The sequence below is a fragment of the Scylla paramamosain genome, chromosome 26 (assembly GCF_035594125.1).
Source record: "Scylla paramamosain isolate STU-SP2022 chromosome 26, ASM3559412v1, whole genome shotgun sequence".
NCBI classification, from domain to species: Eukaryota; Metazoa; Arthropoda; class Malacostraca; order Decapoda; family Portunidae; genus Scylla; species Scylla paramamosain.
This window is the reverse complement of record NC_087176.1, coordinates 17,173,677-17,188,330: the sequence shown is the minus strand read 5'-3', so window position 1 is coordinate 17,188,330 and position 14,654 is coordinate 17,173,677. Positions and strand designations below refer to the sequence as shown.

The window sequence follows — 14,654 nt, the reverse complement described above, 5'->3', positions numbered from 1 at the left end:
AGCCATAGCACCGGAGCTGAAGGAGAAAAAAAAGTATCATCATCACCCGAGTCGATGATATTATCTACGAAAGAAGCCCAGAAGAATTAGCAGATGAGATTAAGCTGAGGAACAACTGGATCGCTAATGACTTTGATACCATATTCAAATTCCACAGATCTAACATCAAAATCATCTTTACTCAAACTAACACGGCCAAGAAATGCATGGAGAAGATACTCCTAGTATTCAACTTAAGTATCCCTCCCTCAGATATTAAACAAGAAAGTTACATATCTACACATTGCTGCATGAGGTGCTACCAACTTAAGAACCACAACACCAGTGATTGTCCCAAGGACAAGAACTACAAGATCTGCAGATAGAGAATACGTTTCGTATGGCAACAGTGTAAAAGAAGACCAAAAAATGCATCAACTGCGGAGATGCACACCGTACTATGACCATGAAATGCAGCAAAAAGAAGGAAAAAAATAAAGAAAAAAAGGAGACTAAAGACAGAAAAGAACACATTAATATTTGCTAACATAACGAAGAGGAGAATGACAGCAGACAACACCAAACAGTACACAGCAACACAAGAAGACATTCTTAAAATAAATATCTGTGTAGTAAACGTCACTAACATAGTAGAGAACTTTGGAACTTATGAAGATGAACGCAACAGGAAACTCAAAGGAAACAACCTCCCCAGCCTCCCGAAAATCCAATTTCTAACTAAGCACTTAACATCCATCCAGCAAATAAACCAACACAAGCACCACCCCCAAGAAAGAAAACAGTGGTATCTGTTAGACAGGAGGAACTAGAAGAGGCTATGGTTCTTGTCGGCACAATAGAAGAACTGGAAAAAAAATATATTGCCAACATATGAGGCCAGAGACAGGGCTACAGCTATATGTCAGTAAGGAAAGGAGTTGGCCTCAGAATTTCAACAAAAAAGATTCGATAAATGACACCAACAACTACATCTACAAGTTTACCTACACAAACAAGAATATTCAAGAAGACCAAATAATGAGCTTGTTAACAGGGAGCAAGATAAATCCAAAAGATGTAGGACTCAACTGGAAAAAAGCACAATTCCGAAAACTACGCAGCGGATTACAACAAGACAGGTGATTTCTGGAGAAAAGGGAAACAAGACTACATAAGCATTCAAGTTGAACATGAATAGTATCACCATCATGCAGCATAACATTCTACAATAGAAGACCAACAATGACAGTCTCATACGCAATTTTTTTTACAAGCTAAGTAGGATATCATACTAATAAATAGTCACGGATTAAAAACACAATACCTTTAAAAATACCAAATTACCGCATCCATAAAAAATCTATTTTTTCAACACAGCTAATGACGGTATAGCTATCGCAATTAAACACATTATCTACAAATTTATGGATGATTTTATGAGTTTTCCGACGATGTTTGTTGAGCAACCTGAGCATGTGCATGATAAAGCCTGCAGTCTTGCAAGAAATTACCTATCCCTTTGTGGAAGGAACATAATACATCAGGACTGAATGAGTGTCTTCCTAAGCTATCAAGAACAACCCTACACTGCGCGAGAACATGAATAGGCAGCTTGCAACAGGTGCAGGTGACATTTCTTGATCTCGATTTCGATTGAGTGTACTGATATCTAGGCGAAGGCTATGTACGTCAACTGTAACGTTCACTAGAAGGAGAGTAAGAACGAGGAGGTGGGTGATGAGGTGAGGTGAAAGAGTAAGGTGAAAAGGCATCAAGTACCTGAACAGGCTCAGAGTTGGGAAGGAGACGCTTATCAGATATGACTTTGCAAACATCATTTATGTAATAATACATAGGAGGAGGCAGTAGACACCTGCCGAAACGATAATTACTCCCAGTGAGGTCTAAAGCACTGTTCAGGGGGTGCTGTGAACTTATCATTAAACCCAGCTGTGACCTCACTGAACGTTTCCCTTTGTGTCTCACAACACAAGGGGGTAGTCACAGCCTGCCCTCTAAAGACAACTCTCTTCCTCCACACAAAACTACAAGCACCTAATAACACACACACCCTTCACTCAAAAAATTTTAAAATCATGGCGACTCCTACACCAGCCTCGGAGTCCCCATCTGGGGAGGGGACCATAAATGTCCCCAGGTCAGACTGCCTTTCCGTCGACGACCGTAAGTGTCTTGACACCCCCCTCAACTTTTTCTTCATTAACTTCTGCAACATTCGCGGTCTAAGATCTAATTTTCAATCTGTAGAACACCACCTCTCCTCTTCTAAACCTCATCTTCTTTTCCTCACTGAAACTCAGGTGTCTGAGGCAACTGACAGTAGCCCCTTTTCTGTTCCCTCCTACTTTCTCTATCCTCATTTTCGATCCAAAGCTGGATGCTGCGTTTATGTGCGCAATGACTTAACCTGCTCTCGTGCCCACGCTCTTGAATCTTCCGAGTTTTCCACCATCTGGCTTCGACTACAGAGTCATTCTCATACTAAATTTATCTGTGCTGTATACCTCTCTCCTAACTCCTCTGACTATAAGAAATTCTTTGACTACTTAACTTCCAAAGTGGAGCACATTCTGACCCTCTTCCCTTTTGCAGAGATCTCCATTCTTGGAGACTTCAATGTTCACCACCAGCTTTGGCTTTCCTCTCCCTTCACTGACCATCCTGGTGAACTAGCCTACAACTTTGCTATCCTCCATGACCTAGAGCAATTGGTGCAACACCCTACTCGTATTCCTGACCGTCTTGGAGATACGCCCAACATTCTTGACCTTTTCCTGACCTCTAATCCTTCTGCTTATGCTGTCACCCTTTCTTCTCCGTTGGGCTCCTCCGATCACAATCTCATATCTTTATCTTGTCCTATCACTCCAATCCCTCCTCAGGATCCCCCTAAGCGAAGGTGCCTCTGGCGTTTTGCCTCTGCTAGTTGGGGGGACCTGAGGCGGTATTTTGCTGATTTTCCTTGGAATGACTACTGCTTCCGTGTCAGAGACCCGTCTTTGTGTGCTGAGCGCATAACAGAGGTGATAGTGTCTGGCATGGAGGCGTACATTCCTCACTCTTTTTCTCGTCCTAAACCTTCTAAACCTTGGTTTAACACAGCTTGTTCTCGTGCTATACATGATAGAGAGGTGGCCCACAAAAGGTACTTAAGCCTTCCTTCACCAGAATCTCATGCACTTTATATTTCTGCCCGGAACCATGCCAAGTCTGTTCTCCAACTAGCCAAAAACTCCTTCATTAACAGAAAATGTCAAAACCTTTCAAGATCTAACTCCCCTCGTGATTTCTGGCATCTAGCCAAAAATATCTCCAATAACTTTGCTTCTTCTTCTTTCCCTCCTCTACTTCAACCAGATGGCACCACTGCTATCACATCTATTTCTAAAGCTGAACTCTTTGCTCAAACCTTTGCTAAAAACTCTACCTTGGACGATTCTGGGCTTGTTCCTCCCTCTCCTCCACCCTCTGACTACTTCATGCCTCGTATTAAAATTCTTCGTAATGATGTTTTCCATGCCCTCGCTGGCCTAAACCCTCAGAAGGCTTATGGACCTGATGGGGTCCCTCCTATTGTTCTCCGAAACTGTGCCTCCGTGCTTGCACCTTGCCTAGTCAAACTCTTTCAGCTCTGTCTGTCAACATCTACCTTTCCTTCTTGCTGGAAGTTTGCCTACATTCAACCTGTTCCTAAAAAGGGTGACCGCTCTAATCCCTCAAACTACCGTCCTATTGCTTTAATTTCCTGCTTATCTAAAGTTTTTGAATCTATCCTCAACAGGAAGATTCTTAAACATCTATCACTTCACAACCTTCTATCTGATCGCCAGTATGGGTTCCGTCAAGGACGCTCTACTGGTGATCTTCTGGCTTTCCTTACTGAGTCTTGGTCATCCTCTTTTAGAGACTTTGGTGAAACTTTTGCTGTTGCCTTGGACATATCAAAAGCCTTTGATAGAGTCTGGCACAAAGCTTTGATTTCCAAACTACCCTCCTACGGTTTCTATCCTTCTCTCTGTAACTTCATCTCAAGTTTCCTTTCTGACCGTTCTATTGCTGCTGTGGTAGACGGTCACTGTTCTTCTCCTAAATCTATTAACTGTGGTGTTCCTCAGGGTTCTGTCCTGTCACCCACTCTCTTCTTATTATTCATTAATGATCTTCTAAACCAAACTTCTTGTCCTATCCACTCCTATGCTGATGATACCACCCTGCACTTTTCCACGTCTTTTCATAGACGTCCAACCCTTCAAGAGGTAAACATATCACGCAGGGAAGCCACAGAACGCCTGACTTCTGATCTTTCTAAAATTTCTGATTGGGGCAGAGCAAACTTGGTATTGTTCAATGCCTCAAAAACTCAATTCCTCCATCTATCAACTCGACACAATCTTCCAGACAACTATCCCCTCTTCTTCAATGACACTCAACTGTCCCCCTCTTCTACACTGAACATCCTCGGTCTGTCCTTTACTTATAATCTGAACTGGAAACTTCACATCTCATCTCTAGCTAAAACGGCTTCTATGAAGTTAGGTGTTCTGAGACGTCTCCGCCAGTTTTTCTCACCCCCCCAGCTGCTAACTCTGTACAAGGGCCTTATCCGTCCATGTATGGAGTATGCTTCACATGTCTGGGGGGGTTCCACTCATACTGCTGTTCTAGACAGGGTGGAATCAAAAGCTTTTCGTCTCATCAACTCCTTTCCTCTAACTGACTGTCTTCAGCCTCTCTCTCACCGCCGCAATGTTGCATCTCTTGCTGTCTTCTACCGCTATTTTCATGCTAACTGCTCTTCTGATCTTGCTAACTGCATGCCTCCCCTCCTTCCGCGGCCTCGCTGCACAAGACTTTCTTCTTTCTCTCACTCCTATTCTGTCCACCTCTCTAATGCAAGAGTTAACCAGTATTCTCAATCATTCATCCCTTTCTCTGGTAAACTCTGGAACTCCTTGCCTGCTTCTGTATTTCCACCTTCCTATGACTTGAATTCCTTCAAGAGGGAGGTTTCAAGACACTTATCCATCAATTTTTGACCACTGCTTTGACCCTTTTAGGGACTGGCATTTCAGTGGGCATTTTTTTTATTAGATTTTTGTTGCCCTTGGCCAGTATCCTTCCTACATAAAAAAAAAAAAAAAAAAAAAAAAAAATGTTTTGTTGAATTTGATGTCACTTGCAGCCTAGAAATTGGGAACATCAAGGAATGTGGTGAACAAGAGACAGGCTATGAGTCTTTTTAACTAATCCCTTGACAGTGAGTCACCAGTAAACCAATTTGAGTTTTGGAGTTGAGTCATCAATTCCGAGCTCTGAGAGGAAGCAATGTTTTCTGCCTTGTAAGGATTAGTGTGTGAGCAGACGTGTTGTGTGATAGATTTTGAAAATTTGAGAAAAGAATGGGTGGCTCTAAGCTTGGGGTGATTATATAAATTATTTCTGAGGTGAGTGGTGAAATCATCAAAGGTAGTGAGAAGCGAATTTATATGATTTCACCAACAGGCCAGCGAGACTCGAGAGCTCGTGACAGATATGTGATTTCAAAATTAATATTCTCTCCTTTTCGAAAATGGCTGAATGTCTAGTACATTCCTCCTCAGTCCTCTGAATAAACTGATGAACAATTTCTGTGCCAGCTCCAGAAAAATTTGGAAGTTCATGAGATTCGTGAATGAAGGTGATGTGAGGTGTCGTAGTGGTTTCAGTAGACATTTTGGCAGGTAGTGATGTAGATAGTGCAAACTATGAGCGTGTTTTCATAAGCAACGTGAATCGCAAAGATAATCAATGAATATTATGTATATAAATATAAAACACACAAAATAACACACAATATGAAAGCACAGAATAACACACAATATGATAACACAGATAACAATAAATAATAATGAAAGACTAAAGGGAATAATATAGACACTGATAGACAGACAGACAGGCAGGAAACAGATAGGCAAACAGGCAGACAGACATATAGATAGATAGATAGATGGATAGATAGATAGATAGATAGGCACTACTTAATATCAGAAGAAGGAAGAATGGAAAGACAAGAATAATCTGAATCTGACTGAATACTTAAATTTGCCACGATGAAGTGACTGCAGATCACTGGAGGAACATGGCTGGGAGCAGACGTGTAGAGATGATCTTGGACGCGCCCGGCAGCGAGAGACCGGCTCGGTGGGGAATGGCGGTTTCAGATGAGGCGTAACCGCGAGTACTCGGATGGGAGAGGGTGGTGAGTGGAGGTGGCTCGGGGAAGAAGCCGAGGAACACCCACACCTCAGGAAGAAGGAATGGTGATCAGCGAAGAGGAGCGGCGTGATGAGCAGAAACAGGCGGCGACAGGTGTGTCGGCAGACAGGTGTGGCCATGATGAGACGAAGTAGGAGCGGCAAGAGATGAGGCGGGAGAAGCAGGGCAGAAAGCATATAGTGCGTGTGGTGACCCAGGATCGAAGCGTGTGAGAAATGATAACGTCTCACAATTTGCCTGCGATGGGGCGTGATACATGTATCTCAGCGTGTACTGGATATTTGAGAGAGTCGAGAGTTCGTGTGTCTTCGGTCGCACAACACCCTTGGCAACACTTTGTCGGTAGTCTTGGTCACCACTGTCTTGGATAGGTATTTTTTTGTCACCACTGTTTTATATGATGTTCTTCACCCCACTGTTTTGATGAAATACTAGCCGCCTTTGTTGATGATGATTACCACTACTGGATCAGATGAGGATGCTTGGTGTGGTGGTGGCTGCTCTGGAGGACCGGCTAGTAGATTGGTATTGATGGTAGCGTGGAGGTTGTGGGTAGTGAATTGATATTTATTGATTGTGCGAGTAAAAAGACACAAACTATAAAAGTTCATCTTGATTTAATGATGGATAGAATGTACACGCGAGATACCGAGACACAATTGATTACAGACATGACGATACTGATGTGCTCTCTCTCTCTGAACTCTCTGTGAACTGATCGTGATCTGATGATGAAATGATCTAGTCTGACACTCTCTGAAGACTCTCTGAAGGCTGATGATGAACTGAACAGACTGAAGCTCTACCTACTCATACGGCTCTATTAATTTTTGTGTGAGAGAAACGGTTTAGGATACAACCTCTGAGATGGAGAAATGACCAATGAGATGCTTGGAAATGGGGTGAAAGAAACCAATGGTAGAGGTCGTTATTTTGGCCAACGACCAGAGAGGACGATGAGGAAGACGTGCAGGTGTTTTCCGTAAGAACAGACAGGAATGTAGGGAAGGTGTGATGTTCCCTTGAGAGGGAGACAAGAATGATAAAAGGTCAAACATTGATCAAACTGGTGGCCACATGGACACACGTGGTATGAAATATATGAATGATGAAACACACTGCATGTGGAATGAAATATATAAATGATGAATATATATATATATATATATATATATATATATATATATATATATATATATATATATATATATATATATATATATATATATATATATATATATATATATATATATATATATATATATATATATATATATATATATATATATATATATATATATATATATATATATATGTATATATATATTGGTTTCAATTTATTTTTTTATTAATTTGTTACTGTTATTATTATTATTATTATTGTTATTATTATTATTATTATTATTATTATTGTTATTATTATTATTATTATTATTATTATTATTGTTATTATTATTATTATTATTATTATTATTATTATTATTATTATTATTATTATTATTATTATTATTATTACTATTGTTGTTATTATTGTTATTATTTAATTAGTGTTATTATTAGTAATAATATTTATTTATTTTTAGACTATGTTTGGATAAGCATCGTGGCAGGTGTGGCTTTGTGGGTGTTTATTATGATAACATTGCAACACACATGGAAAACATTGGCTGGTGTGTCAGTTCCTAGTTTCAGCACCACTCTGTTCTATAGTTGGGGAGCCCTTCTGGAAAAGCCTCCAGCAGATCCATCCATCAATATTTCTGGACAGGTATTTTATTCAAACCTCCTACAAAGTTACATAAAATGAGTGAAGCATATATATATATATATATATATATATATATATATATATATATATATATATATATATATATATATATATATATATATATATATATATATTATTTTAGTTTTATTATTATTATTATTTTTACTTATTTATTTATTTATATATATTTTTTTTTTTTTTTTTTTTTTTTAAGCAGATGATGATCGGTGTGTGGCTGGTCTTCTGTCTTATCATAGGTAGTGCCTTCAGGTCCTCTCTGATTGCTCACCTTACGATCAAGGGCATGTCAAAAACGTTTGAGACATTACGTGATTTGGTGGAGGAAAGGAAATGGAACTGGGGAACAGAACCTTGGCTTTACAATGGTGCTGCACTTGAATATTTTTCGAAACATCCTGATCCAGTTGTGAAAAAGATTCATTCGGAAATGAAAGTAAGTTTTCTGTTTTCCCCTTCTTTTATTTGAAGCGCTGTCCTCTAAAGTGATTGATCAAATTATAAATTTAACTTGATATCATGATATTGTTATTTTTTAGGTGAATAAGTAAAAAAAAAACTGAAGTCTCCTTCCATTCAACAGATGATATATTTACACACACACACACACACACACACACACACACACACACATATATATATATATATATATATATATATATATATATATATATATATATATATATATATATATATATATATATATATATATATATATATATATATATATATATATATATATATATATATATATATATATATATATATATATATATATATATATATATATATATATATATATATATATATATATATATATATATATATATATATATATATAGATAGATAGATAGATATATAACCATGCCAAGTCTCTTCTCTAACTAGCCAAAAACTCATTCATGAAAGTGTCAAAATCTTTCGAGATCTGACTACCTCGTGACTTATATATTTGGCCTATTCCTAATATGGGTGACCGTTCTAATCCCTCGAGCTACCTGTTGCTTTAATTTCCTGGCTATTTAAAGTTTTTTTTTTTTTCTTTCCTCAACAGGAAGATTCTTAAACATCTATCACTTCACAACCTTCTATCTGATTGCCAGTATGGGGTCCGTCAAGATCTCTCTACTGGTGATCTAGCCTTCTTTGCTGAATCTTGGTTATCCTCTTTTAAACATTTTAGTGAAACTTTTGCTGTTATTTTATACATATCAAAAAACTTTTGATAGATCCTGGCACAGAGCTTTGATTTAAAAACTACCCTCCTACGGCTTCTATTCTTCTCTCTATAGCTTCACCTCAAGTTTCCATTCTGACCGTCCTCTTGTTGCTGTGGTAAATGGTCGCTGTTCTTCTAAATCTATTAACAGTGATGTTCCTCAGGGTTATGTCCTGTCCCATACTCTCTTCCTATTATTCATCAATGATCTTTTAAACCAAACTTCTCGTTCTATCCATTCCTACGCTTATGATACCACCGTGCACTTTTCCACGACTTTTCATAGACGTCCAACCTTTTAGGAAGTAAACAGTCCACACAGGGAAGCTACATAACGCCTGACTTCTGATCTCTCTAAAATTTCTGATTGAAGCAGAGGAAACTTGTTAATGTTCAATGCTTCAAAAACTCAATTATTCTATCTATTAACCCATCACAATCTTCCATATAACTATCCCCTCTTTTTCAATGACTCTTCTACACTGAACATCATCGGTCAGTCCTTTTCTTATAATTTAAAATGGAAACTTTACATCTCATGTCTAACTAAAACAGCTTCTATGAAGTTAGGCGTTCTGAGACGTCTCCACCAGTTTTTCTCACCCGCACAGCTACTAATTCTGTATAAGAGACTTATCTGTCCATGTATGGAGTATGTATGTGCATCGCTGCACAAGAGTCTCTTCTTTCCCTCACCCCTATTCTGTCCATCCCACTAATGCAAAATTTAATCAGTATTCTCTATCATTCATCCCTTACTCTGGTAAGCTCTGGAACTCCCTGCCTGCTTCTGTATTTTCACCTTCATATGACTTGAACTCCTTCAAAAGGGAACTTTCAAGACACCTACCCTACTGCTTCGGACCCTATTCCGGGACCGGCATCTCAGTAGGTCTTTTTTTTAATTTTTTTTTACCTTTGCCGGTGTTCCACCTAAATACACAAACAAATTAAATCAATAAATAAAATAAATAAATAATACATATATATATATATATATATATATATATATATATATATATATATATATATATATATATATATATATATATATATATATATATATATATATATATATATAGAGAGAGAGAGAGAGAGAGAGAGAGAGAGAGAGAGAGAGAGAGAGAGAGAGAGAGAGAGAGAGAGAGAGAGAGAGAGAGAGAGAGAGAGAGAGAGAGAGAGAGAGAGAGCGAGAGAGCGAGAGAGAGAGAGAGAGAGAGAGAGAGAGAGAGAGAGAGAGAGAGAGAGAGAGAGAGAGAGAGAGAGAGAGAGAGAGAGAGAGAGAGAGAGAGAGAGAGAAAAAATTATTAATCTAAATACAAGCAGGGTTTTAGCTTTTTTTTCAGAAGAATTGTAATAGCCAGCTGAATACTTGGTGTCAGCGGTCACTTGCGTTTTAGATTTATAAATTTCAAGGTGATACGAATTTGTTTTCTAAGAGATTAAAAACAAGCTGGACTTGGACAAGAGTACTATAATATTCTATATGACTGGGTTGTTGCTCCTGTGGGCCTTTTCTTTATGGTGTATGTCGTGACTGCGTTTCCCTGGAACGTGCTTATACGCGTCCTTTCCCAGCTGCTGTGATAAGTGTGTGGGGATTGCATGTTTTTGTTCTACTTAGAAGGCCGGAGTGGTGATTTTCGAGGCGTCTGTTGTGTGCTGTACACGAGTGGCCTCGGGCCGGGTGCTAAAGGTCCTTTAGACCGTTTAAGGGCGATGCTCAACGCGTAAAGGTTCCTTATGATCAGTGCCTATTGTCCCTTTAGTAAAGATTGATTCCGTACCACCCTTAAGCTAAAGGTTGCGAACTCTATTTACCTTGTGAATCGGTATTATCATTATTCTTAACATTATGTACGACTCTGATATTCATTCCCAAAAGTAATTTCAAGGTGGCAGAAGTGTTTTAATATATGGAAGTCTATATGAAATGCGCCGAATTTCCCAAATAACTTCAGTCAGAAGGCGGTCGTGTTGTTTTGCCAGGAAGGAGTTCCTAGTGATGGAAGAATTTTACCGTGCTCTAAGGCGATAGAGAATGTATAGAGACCCATTGGACGTTCTGCATGTCAGTGATGAATATCTATACATTTTCGTTTCATTGCATTTTCAACCAATACACCGTATGTAGCTACAGCCCTTCGCACGTTCTACATATCGCTATTTGGAGCATTTCTAGCCCTTTTTACCCCATCGGAAATTAATAATAGGTTTACCTTATGATGGGGGGGAGGAGGGGCGAAGCACACCCGGTTAGGTTACAAAACGTTAGGTTAGTTTATCTTATAGGGTGTCCAGAGGGGCAAAACCTCATGTTTTAGGTTACGGAATGTTAGGTTAGGTTAGTTTATCTTATAGGGGTGCCCAGGAGGGGCGAAATTCACCCCCCGGGGTTGGGAGGTTACAAAATCTTAGGTTAGTTAGTTTACCTTATGGGTTGGTAGTCTATTTGGTTAGGGGGGAATTCCTGGTGTGGTGGGGGCCGTCCTTGGTACGAGAGCCGCGTTATAATCTAGGCGGTCTTCGTCTTATAGCCACATCATTTCAAAATAAACCTCATATTTCGACAGTTCTGTTACTATACATATGTCATTACCAAAGAACAGTAAATATATCTAGTCATCCTTATATTTCATTTAGTATCCTACGAAAATAATGCGTAAACTACAAGTTCCCATAACTAGAAATTCGAAGTCACAATCACATGAACCGCCACGGACGTCGCTCAGTAGACCATGGTCTGAACAGCCTCCAGATATCTCGAGACGATACAACTCTTAATTCAGGCCCTATGGACAATTCTTCTGAATTCCAATACCAGGAACAGGTTACTACTTTGATCTTCTTTCCATGTATAAAAATTGTCATGTTATTACGTGCCTCAGAATCGTCATTTTTAATAATAAAGGAGTGGCAACACCTTTCAGCCAATCAGAACGAGTGTTTGGGTTTGTCCTCCCGGACACCCTAACGCCTCGGGGAGGCGTTAGGGTTTCGGGCAAAAAGCGTTAGGGGTTGCGGAATGCTACAGAAAACTCCTTTTCTTCTCACTGGCTGCAGTGACTGACAGCCATCACCCAAGTGCGTCAAGAAGGTTCCATGGAAAATTTCACTTGGATTTTTTTACCCTATTGCGGGGTCCATTCTGATGTCAGCGATCTCTCCCATCACGGTAGGAAGGTTAGGGAAGATAATGCAATAAAAAAAATAATAATAATTTCGGATACGATATCGCATACGTCATTCTGGCTCTAGACCCTCATATATATATATATATATATATATATATATATATATATATATATATATATATATATATATATATATATATATATATATATATATATATATATATATCATTGAAAGTGATACTGAGTTCAGCGTTTATGATTTTCTTCATGATGTTTTCTTTTTCTCGAAGGAGTGTCTTATTCTCTTTGGTAAGAACATTGATGATTTTCCCGTAGGATATCATCTTCACCAGATCGCGATTTCGGGTCCTTGACCCTTTTTCAGTGGCAGATGAGGTTGTCTTCTCGGAGGTTGTGTAGAGAATGACGGGCCATATAATAATAATAATGAGAGAAAAGATGGGGAGGGGGAAGTGGGGATAGTGGGAAGAATATGGGGTGATAAGAAGGGAATTGTAGCAGGATAAATAGTCACGGGCTTGACCCAAGCGCAATTTGATTTCTTTTGTTATTAGGGAGGACGTGCCATTTGAAACGAGATATGTTTATGTTAAAGTGGTAAGGGAGACAAGGTCCTCATCAGGTGAAGCAGGAGAGTCCACCACCAACCGAGCAAGCCAAGCCCAACATAGCCGCAGCCACGGACGCCGCCCACGCACCCAAACCCCGGGGCCGAACCCCGCACAGGCTCGGGGCCAGAATATCCAGAGCTTGCACCATCAGGATGTGAAAGATGAGTGAAGGACAGTCAGAGTAGAAAGTGTTTTTTTTTTTTTTCTTTTTGTGCTTTTATTGGTTCAAAGAAGGACAGAGGAAGAACATCCATATAGCGGAGGAACCTACAGTTTTACGTGGGTTCCGAACCACGGTTAGTAGTAGAGTGATTTGGTGATGGCAGGGATCTTTATTGTATGATGTAATGTGATGGGTGAAAAAAAAAGCGGTGTCGGTCCTTTCTGCTCGTATCCTCTGGCTCGTCCTGCAAAAAGGCCAGCCTTCTAAAGAAAAGGCCATAAGATAAGATAACAAAGAGAAAAAAGATGGGGAGGGGGAAGTGGGGATAGTGGGAAGAATAGGTGGGTGATAAGAAGGGAATTGTAGTAGGAGAAATAGTCACTGGGGCTTGACCCAGGCGCAATTTGAATTTTTGTTTTATTATTAGGAAGGACGTCTATTTTTTACGTGATATATTTATGTTAAGATGGCAAGGGAGACAAGGTCCTTATCGGGGGAAGCAGGAGAGTCCGCCACCAACCGAGCAAGCCAAGCCCAACACAGCCGCAGCCACGGACGCCGCCCACGCACCCAAAACCCCGGGCCAAACCACGCACAAGTTAGGGACCAGACTATCCAGAGCCTGCACCATCAGGATGTGAAAGATGAGTGAAGGACAGTCAGAGTAAAAAGGGTTTTTTTTTTTTTGTGCTTTTATTGGTTCAAAGAAGGACAGAGGAAGAAGTACATCCGTGTAGCGGAGGGACCTACAGTTTTACGTGGGTTCCGAACCACGGATAGTAGTAGAGTGATTTGGTGATGGCCGGGATCTTTATTGTATGATGTAATGTGGTGGGTGAAAAAGCAGAGTCGGTCCTTTCTGCTCGTGTCCTGTGACTCGTCCTGCAAAAAGGCCAACCTGCTAAAGAAAAGAGAAAATAAAAAATGTCGTGGTGTTATGTGCATGGGGAGGATGAGGAAGGTTTGTGATAATGATTGACGTGATGATAGGATGTGCAATGACAGAGGCTCGAAAGGCTCCCTCACCGCAGCGAGGGGTCAAATCTAATACCATCTGTCTGCACGCGGTAAGTCGCCGGTGGTGGGGGGTGAATGGGGATTCATGCATGGACGCTTCCAGGGCCCCGCCCCACCATCTCTTGACTACCTTCCTGCCCAGCCCTTGCCGCACCCAACTACCTCTGTGTGGGGGGTGAAGTGGCTTCCACTGAATGGTGTGGTTACCGTCCCCATCATCAGTACTGGCCGCTCCTTAACTGCCGCGGGGGGTACCGCTACCGGAACGTCATGCCGACGGCCGGGGGCCCCATTGCCGTGACTTCAGTGGGAGGAGTGCGGTTCGTGCTATCCCCGTCTCTCTGGAAGTGGTCGCCTGGTGCCCCCTTGAAACCTAGGCTGCCAGGCAAAAAAAAATAATGTATAAAAAACAAAAATATGAATACAAAGCCATAAGAAAAAATATGAA

The 14,654-nt window shown here is 40.1% G+C and overlaps 1 protein-coding gene across 1 annotated transcript in view; it reads left to right on the top strand.

Annotated features, from left to right (window-relative positions):
• The window catches only part of LOC135113849 (glutamate receptor ionotropic, delta-2-like), a 149,656-nt gene that overhangs the window by 123,579 nt on the left and 11,423 nt on the right, over positions 1-14,654 (top strand). Inside the window, exons 9-10 of the mRNA XM_064029471.1 lie at positions 7,839-8,023; positions 8,241-8,477. Coding sequence (XP_063885541.1) covers positions 7,839-8,023; positions 8,241-8,477 — 422 coding nt within the window. The remainder of the gene's footprint in view (positions 1-7,838; positions 8,024-8,240; positions 8,478-14,654) is intronic.